At 37.5% G+C, this 16,972-nt stretch overlaps 1 protein-coding gene across 1 annotated transcript; it reads left to right on the plus strand.

The window, feature by feature from the left end:
* The first annotated feature begins 188 nt into the window (after positions 1–188).
* On the plus strand, positions 189–16,738 carry LOC147387643 (P-loop containing nucleoside triphosphate hydrolases superfamily protein). The gene is made up of 6 exons (XM_086420000.1): positions 189–1,933; positions 5,166–5,306; positions 5,423–7,166; positions 9,081–9,310; positions 14,274–15,256; positions 15,339–16,738. Exons 1-6 carry the CDS (start codon positions 548–550, stop codon positions 16,540–16,542), a joined length of 5,688 nt encoding a protein of 1,895 aa, XP_086276126.1. The 5' UTR covers positions 189–547; the 3' UTR covers positions 16,543–16,738.
* The last annotated feature ends 234 nt before the right edge of the window (positions 16,739–16,972 follow it).

A 16,972-nucleotide genomic window follows, 5' to 3' on the forward strand; every position in this document is an offset into this window, starting at 1 on the left:
TCAACTTAAAAAATACTAGCCCTAATTACATTTTTAAGGCAACTGCTGGGGGGAAAAATAAAAAAAAAAACCCTAGCCCCCTATACCTATAAACAACATCATTCCAAAACTGATATTTTGTAGCCGTTGTCACACGCATACACAACACCACTCTTTCTATCAGCTATAACGTTTGGTGGGAAAACGGAAAGAAACAAAAAAAATAAAAAAACCCAAAACCCCTATACCTATAAATACTCAAAAATACTTGTTCAAGACGAGATTTTAGTTTTCTTCTCTACTTATTACAGCTTTGCTTCCGCCCTAGTCTTCGCGAAACCCACAAGATCCGAAACAAACAGATCGATTTCTAGGCTTTCGTTCGTCTTCTTCTATCTGCAACGATCGATCGATCGATCGAAAAATATCGAAAAAAAATCTAGGTCAGTTTTGATTTCTATCTTCGTTTCTTGAGTCTTTAATCCAACAATCAATCGATCAAAACTTCTCTCTTTGTATCTCTATCTTTGTTTATTTTATTTTTTTGTCTCTGTTTCTGTTTCTTGTCATGAGAGTGTCTCAGTATTCACCCGTTTCTCCGGAAAAAGCTCGTAACCGAAGGAATCCGAATCGATCGTCTTCGTCTGGGTCTGATCGATTTCGGACTCGGAAGAAGCAGAAGAGACTTGATAACATATGTGAGAAGGAGTATACTAGGAATCGAGTGATTGAAGTTGAATCAAATAGAGAGAATAATGGAGGAGGTTCGGGGAGTGTTGATTTGGGACCTGAATTGCTTCGTCGAAGCTCTCGTGTTAGGAGAGCACCGGTTGTACTTGATGCATCACCGTCACCTGTGAAGAAAAGACGGAAAATCGATAATAGTGGGGTGAGTTTGAGTAAGAAGAATGATGGGTTTGTTGAGAGGAAAGATGGGGAGGAACGATTGGAGAAGCCTTTGCAGGTTTCGAATTACGATGAGTCAGAGGAACAGGGCAGTTGGAGATTGAGGCTCAGATCTAGGGTTGACAATGCTAGTTTAGCGTTGAAGAAAAAGGGGTCGTCTCCCCATGGTAAAAGGAAGCTTTTTGATGAGTCCGATGGGATTAGAGAAGAATTGAAGGCGATGGACGGAGAAATTGGTGATAAGAGAGAAGGATATGAGAAGGGAAAGTCAACCCTAGCGAAGTCGAAGAGCGTTTCAGGTAGTGGTAACGCTAAAGGATCGGTAGGTGCTAAGAAGGAAGATCAATCAATTGGGTTGTCTAACGGAAATGAAGATGAAAACGAGACGAATGTGGAAGAGATGTTATTGCACTCAGATGAGGAAGACGGTGTGCTCTTGACAAGTGCAACGGATGATGGAAATGATAGGGTGGTTGTTGATGATAGTTCAATACAAGTAATTGAGACAGGGGAGAGCAAAATGGTGGATAACTTACGGTTGGACGAGGAGCAGAGTGGGAGTAAGGGTTTGGAGGCATTGGAGCAAAGTGATAGGCTGCTAGAGCAATCCGAACATGAGAAAGGAGGAAATTGTTTGGATATCAATACCGTGGTAGCAGACGGAGGATCTCATGGCAGCAACAATGCCCACCATAACAAGCTTGTCTGCAAACCTTCCGAAGATGAGAATGTTATAAAGGTGGTTGAGTCGAAACAGTTCTCAACTAGTACACTTGACAAGCCACCACGCATAAGAGAAGGGCGGAGATGCGGTTTGTGTGGAAGAGGTACCGATGGCAAACCTCCAAAGAGGTTGGTTCGGGATTTTGCTGAGAGTGACGATGATGCCTATGGTGGGTCATCATCTTCAGAGGAGGCTAATTATGACATATGGGATGGATTTGGTGATGAACCTGGCTGGCTCGGACGACTCTTGGGTCCAATACATGATCGTTTTGGTATTGCTGATGTCTGGGTTCACCAACACTGTGCTGTTTGGAGTCCAGAGGTGGGATTCACCGACTTAGCTGCTTTTCTTATTAAGCTTCATGCTTCTGGTTTGCTTGAGGAAAGCTGTGGATGCATGAGTTATTTTTTATGTGTTATAAATAGTAAACATGCCGATTACTAGAGGTACCATTTTTTCGCTGGCTGTACACACTTTAGGTAGTTAGCTCCCTTCTTTTATTTGTACTGATGTTGTATGAGGTGGATGAATATAATTAATAAGCATTTGCATGAATATGTTTAGGTGTTAATTTTTTTTTTTTTGAAAAGTATACAATATTGAAAGGGAGAAAACGGATTACAAGGAGGCCGAGAAAGCCTCAATATGAAAGCAAAGAAAAGAAATGAGTAACATTAGTGATTACATAAGGAGTTCCATCTAAATACAAAGTCATCAAAAGAAACACCCGCGAACTCTATGTTCTGTTTAGACCGAAGATATAGCAAGCCCAGGATCTCCAAGAAACCTGTTATTGGTTTTTATCATTTGGTGATATTTACTTTTTTATTTATTATTATAGGTAATTTGGTGATATTTACTTGACATGAGTTGTACTTGTTTCTTTGCACTTATCACACCTCTGAAAATAAAATGATTTCTTTAAAAAAATGCCTCAATACATTTAGGATCTCTGTATAGGATCTACTGGTTTTCTCAAACACTTAAGTCCTTTTATTTGGTTGAATGAATCTTATAAGTTAAAAAATTTGTTTAATAGTTGATTTGATATCAAAATATTGCATTTGGTATTTTTTTTTTTTTTATACGTTTTGGAAAACATTCCAAAACATTTCTAAACATTCAAAATTTGAATGTCAGGATAAGATTTTAGTGTATGTCCTAACTACCAATATATTTTGGTATGTTTCACGAAGCATTCTGAAATATATCGAAACATTGCAATACCATCGAAATTTTGCATTGTTTTGTTTTGGTATGTCAAAAATCGAATTTTTTTGCCAAAATACTACGAAATGGTAGGAAACTTTCAACCATGGATGTCACCAACAACCTATGATGATTAAGAGACTCCCTTTTCTTCCCACTCAAACACCAAGTATAAAAGCTTCTTATATTGCACAATGAAGGAAGAGAAAGGAATAGGATTTAATGGGTGATCGAACGTTTTACACCTGTTTGATGTAGGACAAGTAAGATGCGGAAGCTCTAATACAAAGTTTGATGTATGACATGAATTTTAAGATTTTAGGGACTAGTATGAGCATGAAGTTCAAAAGTTAGTGCAGTTGAAGGGTATGAATAGGTAATAAAGGTTGGTTGATTGGATGTAATACATAAAATATAAAAGAAGAATAGAATAAATAGAAGAAAATGTAATGGAATTGGATTGAAAAGGCTTATCACTCCAATTTGCTCCAAGCTAAATTCTAGTCACAACATTGAGAGGTATCACACCACTTAGTTGAGAAATCACTTTCTCAAAATTGGGACATCATAGAAGGTGCCACCTTGGTGAGGTTGCAAAGTTGTGTGGTAATAACATGCATGATTTAAAATTTTGTTACATTTAGGTATGTTTCGTACGAAACATTTTGAATATTCAACATTCTGAGAAGAAACGAGTACAGAATCAGAACATTGCAAGTTTCAGTTGATATTTCTTGAAAAAAGAGTGGGAGATCCAGAAGAAACATAGATAAAGAGGGTGAAGAGAGAGAAGAAAAAGAAGTACCTGCCTACTTGGATCGTCGGAGCTGCACAGTTTCAGGTTAGATCCTTCCCATCTTCTTCTCTCTCTCTCTCCTTGGTTTCGTTTTCATATTTGAGATTTGAGAAATCTATGTTCTCAAAGGGACAACATGCTCTTGACCGCGGTCTTCTCTTAAAGACTGTCTTAGTTAGACAGATCCCCTTCACATTTTGTAAATATTTGAGATACCCGTGTTTTTAAAGAATAACATGCCCTTGACCTAGGTCTCTTCTAAAAGACTTCTCAGATGTTTATAGTAATGTATCGGAATGTCTCGTTTGTCTTGGAATTTTTCAGTAATGTTTCGGTTTTTGAAAAAACCGAAACAACTGAACGAAGCAAGATTTTAAACCATGATAACACGAACCTGGGATCAAAATCTTGCCTATCAAAGAAATTTGTTTTTTGAAGGCTTAGGTATCAAGGGTTGGTCATGTAAATGGTTTTATGGATGTTAAATAGCAAAATAAAAGATCAGTGTGAAACAGGAAAAGGAAAAGGGATAAAATTGAAGTGCAGATATTATAAGATCAAATATGAGTTGATGGAGTCGCACCAATATAAGTTGTTGAAGAAGTTGATTGAGATGGTTTGGTCATGTGCAATGAAGTCCAATTACATCCTTAGTTAGAAGGAACATGCAAGTTAAAGGTTCTAAAAGAGCAAGGAAGATCGAAAACAATGTGGATTATGATTGTGAGAGCTGTAATGAGTACACCTGCAATAACAAAAGACATTGCTTTAGATAGAATTGAATGGATGAACAAGTTGTTCAGCCGTTCTAAAATTTGGGGATAGGGATTTGTTGATGACGGTATTGACAACTGCTATTTTGGCATTGTTAGATTAGGCTGTATTTTTGTATCACAAATTCCTAGCTAGTTCCTAAGTGTCTGCGGTGCCACAATAGTGTCTCTAAATATAAAAGTTGCTTTCGAAACAACTTTAAATGCCATCCAAGCTTCTCATGATAGGAAAGAGGGAGATGTTGTTTATGATTCTGAGAATTGGTGAAACAAGAAGATGGTGTAATGGATCATTTCAAGAATGGATGACCTTCATTTTCTCCTTCAAGGTTTTGTTCTCCTGCCATTTCATATTTAAAGTCTCAATTTTAAATTCATCTATGTTCATGTTAATTCAGCTACTGTTTCCCGACCAAAAACAGTCATCTTCTTTCACAAGATTGATGTGTAATTTGTTTATTGATTATCATCAGTATCTTTGCCTTATTCCAATAAATTTGGTTATTGCTTTAGTCTTAATTTTTTTCTTTGAGCTATTCTTCGCACAAACTTGCCGATGGATTTTTCCTATAGGCTGTATATTTGTAGAATTACCAGTTCTGACATATAATCTTGTAAAACGTATGCGTGTGCGTGCGTTAATAGAAGGGTAATAGGAACTGCTCCTTCTGAACGTTTTTGTCCACCCACTTGATTAATTTATTTTACTGTTTTGATTTTTTTTAGTAAATGCTCCTTTAAAAAAAAAATTCCTATGAAATTTGTGGTTTTTCAGGTGTATTTTGCTGGTCTTGGATGCCTAAAAAATGTCAGAGCAGCACTTTGCCGTGGAAGAGCATTGAAATGCAGTCGCTGTGGGAGGCCAGGAGCAACCATTGGATGTCGTGTTGATCGGTGTCCTAAAACTTACCACTTGGTTGTATAATATTTTTCCTACTAGGCATTTTTTTTTTTTTCTTGTGAATTTTGAATTGGTGTTTTCATTTTTCTTTCCAATTTTTTTTTGCTCATATTCAATCTTTGCTGCTGTAGCCTTGCGGACGAGCTGATGGTTGCATCTTTGATCATCGCAAATTTCTCATAGCTTGCATAGATCATAGATACCTTTTCCAACCTCAGGGAGATCATTATTTGCACCGACTGAAAAAATTGAAAGCTAAGAAAATGAAGTTAGAAATTAGGAAGCTTTCGCATGATGCTTGGCGGAAGGATTTTGAGGCAGAAGAAAAATGGTTAGAGAACTGTGGTGAAGATGAAGAATTTTTGAAACGTGAAGGCAAGAGGCTTAATCGTGATATCATGAGAATTGCACCTGTATACATTGGGGGTTCTTCCTCTGAAAATGAAAAACCGTGTCAGGGTTGGGAATCTGTTGCTGGTCTTCAGGATGTCATCCAAAGCATGAAGGAGGTTGTTATATTGCCTCTTCTATATCCCGAGTTCTTTAGTTCTCTAGGGCTTACACCTCCTAGAGGAGTTCTCTTACATGGTTATCCTGGGACAGGTAAAACTCTAATTGTACGTGCATTGATCAGTTCATGTGCTCGAGGTGACAAGCGGATTGCTTATTTTGCTCGTAAGGGTGCAGATTGTTTAGGAAAGTATGTTGGTGATGCTGAGCGCCAGCTAAGACTCTTGTTTCAGGTTGCTGAGAGATCTCAGCCGTCTATAATATTTTTTGATGAGATTGATGGGTTAGCACCTTGTCGCACAAGGCAGCAAGATCAAACACATAATTCAGTTGTTTCCACTTTACTAGCCCTAATGGATGGTCTAAAATCTCGAGGTTCAGTCATGGTAATTGGTGCAACGAATCGTCCTGAGGCCATTGATCCTGCTTTGAGACGACCTGGAAGATTTGATAGGGAAATTTACTTTCCGTTGCCATCAGTTGATGACAGAGCTGCTATTCTAGCACTTCATACTCAAAGGTGGCCTAAACCATTATCTGGATCATTGCTCAAGTGGATTGCACGACAAACTGCTGGCTTTGCTGGTGCAGACTTACAGGCTCTTTGTACTCAAGCAGCGATGGTTGCTTTGAAGAGGAGCTGTGCTTTGCAAGAACTCATGTCTGCTGTGGAAAAGAACACTAGTAATGGTAGTCGCCCTTCTCTTCCGTCCTTTCACGTGGAAGAAAGGGATTGGTTGGATGCTCTTGCGCACGCCCCTCCTCCATGTTCTCGTAGAGAAGCGGGAATGGCTGCAAATGATGTGGTTTCCTCTCCTCTTCATACTCATTTTATTCCTTGTCTGCTGCAGCCATTATCCCGCTTGCTTGTTTCACTTTATCTTGATGAACGCATATGGTTGCCTGCTTCTCTTTATAGAGCTGCAAAACTTATAAAAAGTGTTATTGTTTCTGCTTTGGAGAAGTTGAAAATGTCTAGTGATTTCTGGTGGTCCCATCTTCCTGATTTAATTCAAGAAGCAGAAGTTGCAAGGAAAATAGCAAGAAATCTTTCTTGTGCTGGCCTTGTAATTGTTCCATCTACTTTTGCTGATTCTGATGCATTGATTGATGATACTGATTTTGGTAATGAGAACTTTGAACGTTTCAAAATTAGTCATGCTGGTGCTCGTACTAGTTTGTTGCAGAACAAAACATCAGGATTCCGAGTATTGATTTCTGGATGTCCCAAATCTGGCCAACAACATCTTGCTGCTTGTCTTCTCCAGGGTTTTGTGGGGTGTGTTGAGATTCAAAAGGTTAATTTGGCTACAATTTCCCAAGAAGGACATGGAGATGTTGTTGAAGGCATGACCCACATATTACGTATGTTTTCTTACCACAAAGTTATATTTCAACAAGTGTAGTTGAATAGCTCTTGCACTAAATTCCACTGTTGGACAACCATCATGATGTGGAGTATTGGAGAAATACTAATTTGATAGTTTTACATGTCCATACATTTCGACCATTTTCTATTTGATTTTGACATTTGTGCAGAACAAGGTTTGAATGTTAGTCAGAAGTTCAGTTCACTTGCTAGGGTTTTGTTTGAATCGAGCAAATGTGATGAAGTGGAACTTTAGAAGTGCTCTTGTTCTTGTTACTCTTTAATTTGATGTTTGACTTATGCTAAATTGTAGTGTTTAGTTGATCGGGGAAGCCCTGAAAAGTGTCAGCTTACTGTTTATTATTCTCAGTGATTGCTCCTAAATTCATTTAAAAGGAATTTATTCTATTCTGCAGACTATTGGAAATAATCTAGTGTTATTTTAGTCCTAGTTGTTTAGTAATAGTTTTTATTCTTTTATTTCTTGTAAGGGTTTTTGTCTTTTAACTCTTTTATTGTTATAAATTCCTGCCAAGCTCTCAGATTGAGACTAGACAATTATTCTTCTCAATTCTTCTTGAACAAGCTGTGTTTTTTATTGTTTTCCAATATAAAATCATTACAACAAACCGAAGGAGGCCAAGTAGACCTATATAGAAGTATAACAAAGGAAGACCATAGGACACTGAAAAACAGAGCGGTGTTGTTGTTTATCCAACTTAGCCTTTGTGGTTTTGGTTCTAACAAGCGCCTATGTATATTCAACTATTTATATTCAGCCTTCTACCTTTTGAGCCTTGTACATCCTAGTTTTCATTACTTTTGGTTTTTTCTACCATCATTACCATGAAACATTTTCCCTTAAATCCTCTTAAATCAAGGGGATTTCTGTTGTTCCAATTGCCAACCTTTCTCGATATCAGTTATTAATAGCTTTCAACTTTCCATATCTTTGTCCCATTCTCTTTGTTGAGTTTGGTTTTGACTTTAGATACTGAATTCTTTCTACTGTTATTGCACCTAACTTTTGATTGGTAACGGAGGAATATTTTGTCAAAGTTATAGAAAAATGTATCATGTAAGGGAAACACATTTCTAATTACTCCTAGACTAACATCAAAATCCTCCATGAACAACAGTTGTTCTTGCATCTACCTTGATTTCTTAACTAATAATCCTCTTATGTTACGCATCTACTATTTGCTGTATTTTTTTTATAATATATACTATGTCTTGATTGAATGTTAGGATGAATCTTCTGCCCTGATTGCATCACATTGACAGTCAGTGTAGAGCGTTTGCCAAATCTCTTCATTTGAATTACGCTTCGTTGTTCAAGACTGAATGGTGAAACAGGATTCATGTTGCCAACTTCTTCAAATTGTTGGGATAAGGCTTTGCTGATGAACACAAGGATATTTTTCTTCCTTGTTGTATTCTCTATGTATTTGTTGGATTTCAATTCTTAATGTTTTTATTAATCCACTGCAATCTGTTTTTCGGAAATTTATTCACAGCAACTTCAGATAGTTTTTCTATTATTACTGCTAGGTACAAAGCTGAATGTAGATCTGTTCAAAGTTACTGGGTTGATTGACGTCGGGAATATAATATAAAATATATTATTACTTATCAATACATCTATATATGTAAATATTATATTGTTTCCACAGATAGTAATCCTGCTGTGCGTTGGAGCTTTTGAATATTGTTATTCTTTTCATGAGTATAGAAATTTTATGGGTTGCTTCTTGAATTGCTTTGAGCTCATTCAACTTAAATGCTGATGCCACAATATGCATGAACATGGTAAACAATTGCATGCAAGAATTCGTGCATGTAGCATTAGGCTGCTTATAACTTTATTCCATGTCTGGTGATCCTCACATCTATCTTTTTTTCTTCGGCAGTAAAATGTGCGAGCAAGGGCCTGTGCTTAATTTACATGCCCAGAATTGATTTGTGGGCTATGGAGACACAGCATCAAGTTGATGAGAAGGAGAGTTATTTCTCTGAGAATACATGCAAATCAGCAGATACAGACCCGCTCCATGATTCTCAGAAAACTGCCTCATGGGCATGGAATTCATTTATCGAGCAAGTGGATTCCATGTGTTTGCCTGCATCCTTGATGATTCTGGTATGATTGTGACTCGATTACAGTTATTATATATCAGTTGACGTTCACCTAATTCTTATAGACTATATACTTTGGTTAAGCAGAAACATCATAGCTTTCAGTTCTTCTATGAAAGTTTAGAGCTTTGATTACTTTGAGCAAGCATCCAAAACTTTGTTTCATATTATTCTTTGTCACTTATTATGAGGTCTGACTATGACTTGTGAAATTTCTGCGTTGTTTAACTAACTCGCTTTTAGGTATTTTCTAGTGCAACAATCGCGATGTCTTTGCACATTGAAATGTATTCATAGTAACCAAGTTAACATTTTGACTCATTTAGCTTCGTCAATGTGGGCCCACTTTTTCACTCTATTCAATATTTGTTGGACTCTTCCTTCCTCAGTGGCTAGCCTATTTCCCAGCTCATTGTGTCACCCATTCAATGCTTGAGGAGGGATCCAATGGATTAAGCTTCCATTTACGATATGTTGGAGCTTTCGGAAGGAGCGCAACATAAGAGTCTTTGAAGGGGTTTTAGGGGTCCCTACAAGATACTCTTATGGCTGTAATGACAAATCTTTTTCCTTGAGGGAAGTTGTATGAAGAATTCAAAGGGGCATTCTTTGAGGTGGGACCCTTTAGGAAGATGTAGTGTGGTAATTGGTGTTCCATGTTACTAGTGGTGTTTTGTGGGATCGAAGTTGTATGGTTGGTATCCACATTGTTGTCACCCTTTCATCCTTTCTCCCTTGGTTTGGTCTTATCGACCATTAAGAAGTTAGGGCTGTTCTAATCCTTTTTGCATTTTGAATCCTTTAATAATAATAATAATAATGCTTAATAAGCTAAAATTATGCCGTGTGAATTGTCTTTACCCATAAAAAAAAGTTATGGTGTTTAATGAAATAATGCCACTTCAACTACTCAATTTCCATCCTTGTACGCTTGCTCTTTGAAAAAAAAAACTTTGTAAGGCAGTGTTTGATTCGGTACGGGAATACGGACTCTTGGGATCTGGTATTTAGGAGGAACTTCAATGATTGGGAATTGACGGAGGTTACATCTCTTCTAGATCTCCTTAATTCGATCCAATTCAGAGAGAACGAGCAGGACAGAAGGGAGTGGGTCAAGGCTAAGGATAAGAAGTTCTCTGTTAAGTCTTTCTATTATTGTTTGTTGCCGTCGGGTGAGGTTTCGTTCTCACCATCTGTTGTTTGGTCCGCTCATGTTCCTTCTAAGGTGTCGTTCTTTCTATGGCTTGCCTCTTTGGGTAGAATTTTCACTTTGGATAATTTGATCAATCGAGGGTGGATTACTCCAAACTTTTGTTTTCTTTGTTCTAGGGATGGGGAGTTTGTTACCCAAGTTTTTGGATGTTTTTCTTATCTCGCTTCCAGGTGGATTGGGTTTTTCCCTTATCTTTTTCTGAACTTCTAGAGGGGTGGAGCTTCAATATCTTCTATTCTAGAAAGAGGCTTCTCTGGGCTATCCTGCTTTTTGCCATTGCTTGGGGTCTTTGGAGAGAGAGTGCAACAACAGGGTATTCCATTGCAAGGAAAGCTCGTCTCATACAGTGATCTTAGAGATTTTGGGGCTTCTCTTCTTGTGGTCAAAGATGAGTAAAGACTTTGAGGGAGTGTGTTTCCAAGATTTTATTTTTAATTGGGATATTTTTGGTGACAGTTAGCTCCCCGTGGGACGTGTATTTTTGCTTTCTTTCTTCTTTTCCCTTGTTTCTCGAATCTTGTTGTTTGGGGGTTACCTCAGCCTCCCTATCTTCTTTTCATTTATACAATTTACATTTATAAAAAAAAAAAACTATAAACAACACCTTTTCCAGTCATTGTCAACTTTTAGTTAATTGAATTTTTTAGTACAAGATGATATATACCCTTTTGTATCTTTGTGGCACTTTACCTGAACGATACGTCTCAACCAAGACATCATGCTAAGTTGAATCATGGTTCCAAGGAAAATAATTCTTTTTTGGATCTTGTATGCGAAGTAGAGTGTAGGGAAACAATAGTGTTTGATCTATTCTCGGCAATTGTTTAGAAATTCCAATTGTCTCCATTGAGTTGGACATCATAAAATTGCCATCAAACAATTCTTCTTAAAGGCGGTTTTTGGGATCAGGTCATCAGTTAACATTAGTTGATGACTAGGATATTGAGTGATCAGGGGTTTAACTGAATTCTTCAATCATTTGCAACCATGTTTTAGTTATTTTAGTATGGTTGAGAAAAACTGTCTTGGCAAGATTTGTTAGCAATTAGACCTTATATCGGAACGTTGAAGTGGAAATATAACTGATGGGACAAAATTGGTCTACACAATCAACTTCCAACAAGTGAAAGGATGGTTGGAGAAATCATCCTTCATATTGAAACTCAAGGATGATTTTTATTTTACAAGGGGAAGAAGGATGGTTGGAGAAATAATCCCTCATACTGAAACTCTGAGGATTTTTTATATTTTACAAGGGGAGAATAAAGCAGTCAGCTACCAAGGGTCAAAACTTATTGGTTGAATCTCCGCTTAGTAATCTGTTTGATGTTGCAAAGAGCTCCTTCTCCTAAAATGTTATTTCTATGCTTTTGTTGAGACTTTTTTTTTTTTTTTTTTCTGGGCCTCAAAAGTTGGTAGGAATTTAGTAGTAAGGCAAGTGTTGGGATTTAGGGCAAGTAGTGCTAGGATTACATTTAAGTTTTTGATTTATTTTGTTGTTGAGGCTATTCTTATTCTTTTTTTTTTTTTTGCTTTCTTGTAAATATTTGTGAAATGAGCATTATAAAGGGAATTTTTCTTTTGTTCTTGTGGGTGTTTTGACTGGACCACTAGCAGAACTTTTTTTTTCTACGTTCTCTTCCCCAAAGAATTGTGTCCTATTGCGGTTGAATTTCATAGCGATTTGATATTGGTTCCCTTCATACTCTGTTTTTTTTAGTATACCTTTTATTTATTTTTTGATAAGTGTAATATATTGAGAACAGGAAAAAGAGTTTACAAAGAGGCCGAGAGAGCCTCACAAGGGATAACAAGAAAACAAAAAGCTACAGTGTTAGTGATTACATAAAGAACTCCATCTAAAAACAAAATCATCAAAAGTAATCCCTGCAAATTCTATGTTCTGTTTAGACCAAAGGTAAAGGAGGCTCAAGATTTCCAAGATACCTATATGAGAGCTTTTAATCTTACTATTGAACACCCTGTTGTTTCTCCCATTCCATACCCCCAAGCAATAGCTGAGGGAAGCACTGCCCACAGGAACCTTTTCCTGGTGTGGAAAGCATTACTGGTCCATTCAATCAACAACGAGGAAAGACCCAATTAATACAGAATAGACCAAGAAAGTAAGTCCAGATATTGTAAGAAAAGGAACAATGCAAAAGAATATGATCAATAGATTCCCCTTCCCTCAAACAAAGGGGACAACAATTGGGAGTGATCCAACCCCGGGTAATTAAATTGTCCATCGTTAGAATTCTACCACGAGAAGCCAACCAAATGAAAAATGAAACTTTAGAGGGGACTGACTTAGATCAAATGATTGTACCTGAGAGGGATCGTTCTGATTACAGAAAAGCTTGTCTCCTCATTAAACGATGAGATCCCATGCAAATACAAAATCTACGAAGAAAGCACTCTACAATAGTACAATCATAGATAAAAGACCCTTCGTACATGAGAGCTTAAACATTGTGCCTATTCCTCTTTTCCCTTAACAGCCCCTTCAATTTATTTTCTTCGTAGTTGCAACAAACCACAAACGAGAGAAACCTCCAAAGCAGCAGACTAGAAGAGGATGCAACAGTGAACGAACTTTGAAAAAATCTGTCATAGACCCTGGCAAAATCCAACTCATCTCAAGGAGGGAGAAGAACAAGTGAACTTCCCTAGCCAAGTCATAATGAAGCGGGAGATGGTTACTGATTCACCACTAGCCTTGCGAATAGAGTAGAAATCAATAATATTTTTTTCCAGTCAAAAAGTGAAGTAAATTGTAATCAAACATGGTTGGCCTTTTTGAAAACCATCTTCTTCAATACTTGATTCAAATGGTTCTTAAAAACTCACTCAATCTTTCATAACATATGCTATTCCTACGCCTTGTATTTACCAGGTTCTTTTGTGGCCAATCGAATGATTTAGAGTCGGAATCTTCTCTGAAAAATTGAAAAAGATAAACAGAAAAAGTCAATCATAATTATATAACAAAACACAACTGTAGGGTCCACCATTGCTACAGTTTTGTGAGAGATTAACGTCCTATCGTTCATAGTTACCATAGTTTTGTAGGAGACACGTGTCACAGTGATGTGGGGATAATCATGATGTGGAGTTCACTTTATTGTCTTTATTCTTTACCCCCTCTAACTTTACTATAATCTCTCTTTTACCCCTTTAACCTACTTATTATTTTTTGTCTTTTACCCCCAACCCCTACCTCCAATTTTTTTTTATAAAACCCCTTAACTTTATTTTTTTCCACTTTTACCCATTAACCCCAAGGAGGATGGCTGTGTCGTAGGGACAGGCGAACTCTAGTAATAAGCATACAACAAGGGGATGTCATTGCCATCTCTAGTAATGGCTTCTTCCAAACACAAATGAAAGAGTTTTTATGCATGTTGGAAGATATAGTGTCAGTTTTGGGGAAAAAAGATTGATTCATCGTCTGTGACATCCACCCATGAATTGCTGAAAACAAGGTTAAGTTTATCAAAATTAAAAAAGTTTTTCTAGGACATTGCATATCAAAACTCCAACTGGTTCCATGTCCACTTGATCTTTTCCATCATCTATGCTTATTTCAGCAACTAGTACTGTTCACAATATGTTTTGTAATTTTGTTGCTGCTGGTAGTTTATTTCTTACATTTTTGTTCTGTTTTTTTTTTCCCTTGGCAACTCATATTTTGTTATGTGGGAAAGAACTGTTCGAAATTTGTCTTTTTTTTTTTTTTTCGGGGTGCCTGCAGGCTACTTCTGAGTTGCCAAGTCAAGATCTCCCTCTTAGAATTGGTCAGTTCTTCACAAGTGATGTGGTAAATTGTAATGATTCAGCTCCTTCAGAACACACAGTACCAAGATTCCTAGTGCAGATTGATGGGAATTTCAGTTGTGACACTGTGATCGATTCTTCTGCGACTGAGTTATTATGGGGTTTAGTTCAACAGTATGTTCAGATGATTCATCACAGAGCTCATAATGGCAATACGCCAAAGGAATATAAAATTTGTGATGCCACCGAAGGTAATCCAACAATTGAACTTCACGATACTTTGAATGGTGCAACCATTGACTGCCCCGAGCCAGTGATTTCTAGAAGGACAACTTCTAAGGGAGATGCTTCTTGTAATGGTAATAAAGTACTGGACCACATAAATGGTGATGTGCAATGTCCTCCGATATTGAAAACTTCTGATTGCCAGGAAGATGGGTTTAGACAACATTATCCCCAAGATTCTGTTCCGATAATTTACTCCACCAATAGAAATGTAAAAGGTAAATCAAGCTTGCTGTTAGCAATATCCACATTTGGATATCAAATTCTTCGATATCCTCATTTTGCTGAACTTTGTTGGGTTACATCAAAGTTAAAAGAAGGACCTTTTACAGACATAAATGGACCTTGGAAAGGTTGGCCTTTTAATGCTTGTATCATACGTCCCAATAACTCATCAGAAAAGCTACCTGTTGGATGTAGCTCTGGCAATCTTAAGAACAAAGAATATTCTGGTGTAGTTAGAGGCCTAATGGCTGTTGGCATGTTGGCATATAAAGGTGTTTACACATCAGTAAGAGACGTTTCCTTTGAAGTTCATAAAGTTCTGGAGCTTTTAGTTGGATGGGTTAATGCTAAAATTCTGGGTGGAAGAGATAGATATCGGTTTCTTCGCCTTCTATCACAAGTGGCTTTTCTGGAAGACATGGTAAACAGTTGGGCTTACACACTACGGAGGTATGGTTGTTTTATTACTGTTACTTCGCTTCCAATTTATCGCCACAAGTTTACCACCTGACATTATTTCCTTGCTTTGCAGTTTAGATCGGGACAATCAAGTGCCACTGTCAAACCCTGGAACAATGATTGGGTTTCCGGATAATTATGATGCATCTAAGTGTAGTCCTGTTGGAAGTAATGCATGCAAGCCAAATATTTCTCAAAAAGGCTCCCATGAAGTGAATGTGCCGGAACATGGTTCCCAAAGACTGGAAACTGACAATAGTGAATTTGTAGATTCCAACAAAGGAGTTACTCATCTTGGTCTGGCTAATTCTGAGGTGAGATTGACAATCTCCGAAGACCCTTTTCAACGGATGGCTTCCTTGGTTCATTCTTCTCCTGGTTTACATTTTCAAAGTTCTTCCTCAACTGTGGATCCATTGGCCAGTGAAAACACTTTGAATGCACAGAATAAGACAAATCATATTGCAATGTGTCGTGAAGGTTTTGGGTCCTCAAAACAATCTAATGGTCTAGAGGTGAAAGAATCCGTTCTCCCTTCGGGTGATGGTGTGTGCATTCACGATGGAACGGTTGGCATTATGAACTCAAGTGCCAGAAAAGTCAGCTACCAGTGTAACGGTTTGTCAACGGCAGAGATGGGTCTCCCATCTGAGGGTGGTGTGCCTAATCCTGAAGAAATTGTTGGAGATGTGAACTTTACCTTAAACAAAAATAGCGATGGTTTGGCTGCCTCTGGGGTGACATGTTTGTACAGCTGTTGCTCTGACTGCTTACATGCGGTGTATGTTCTGATTCGAAAAATTCTTATTCATAAGAGGGAGACAATTGGTAGCTGTTGGACGGTAGAGGATGTTCATGATGTTGTTGCATCGTGTTCTGTTAGTCTTCTATCAGCAGTTAGAGAATTTTGTGTTGCTGAAAATATCAACAACTCAGAGTTCTCCGATGGGAAATTAAAAGAAGAAAATCATGGAAAATTTTGCGCTTGTCCAGATGTGGATCTTTTCCAGCTCAAGGAAGCTAACAAATGCGAAAATTCAGGAAATAGGGTGGTTGTGCCAATGGAATGTAATTTTCACTCAGAAAGCAAGAATGTTACTGCAAGAACAAGTGCCTTTATGGATTCTGAAGTTGGGTTAGGATTAAATTTTTTGTTTAAAGACAATGTACTGATCTCTTCAGATCTTGTCAAGGATGTGTTACTTCACTGCAAATTTGAGAAGTTGTGCCTTGGTTCTCTTATACGGATATTAATGATCAAGCAGCCTTTGGATTGACATGATATTGTCAGCTTGAATAGTCTTAGTAATGTTGGAGATGTTACGACACATTTTTTTTGGGGTGTGGATAAGTGTGAACTTCATTGGGCATTGGAGATATATGTGTAAGTCAAAATTTTGTAGTGTTCAGTTGAAATTAAATCCAATTCTTACTTTTGCTTCATGACTTTATTATTATTATTATTTTTTTGTACTGTACATTCCAGCAAGAAATGATGATATCTGGATGAGTTTCTTGCTGATTTTCTTTTCTACAATGTCATTCATGCCTTCATATTTTTCATGCTCCCAATGAATTTATTCCCTATACAGAACTTGATGTACCTGAGAATTGATTCCCCCCCCCCCCCCCACACACACATTTAGTATAAATGTACATTCCATAGCAGTGGTTTTCCTATATTGGAACAGGTGTAGATCGAGCTAG

Source organism: Akebia trifoliata, chromosome 13 (assembly GCF_017979445.1).
Source record: "Akebia trifoliata isolate Shusen 1 chromosome 13, ASM1797944v1, whole genome shotgun sequence".
In the NCBI taxonomy this organism is placed as follows: Eukaryota; Viridiplantae; Streptophyta; class Magnoliopsida; order Ranunculales; family Lardizabalaceae; genus Akebia; species Akebia trifoliata.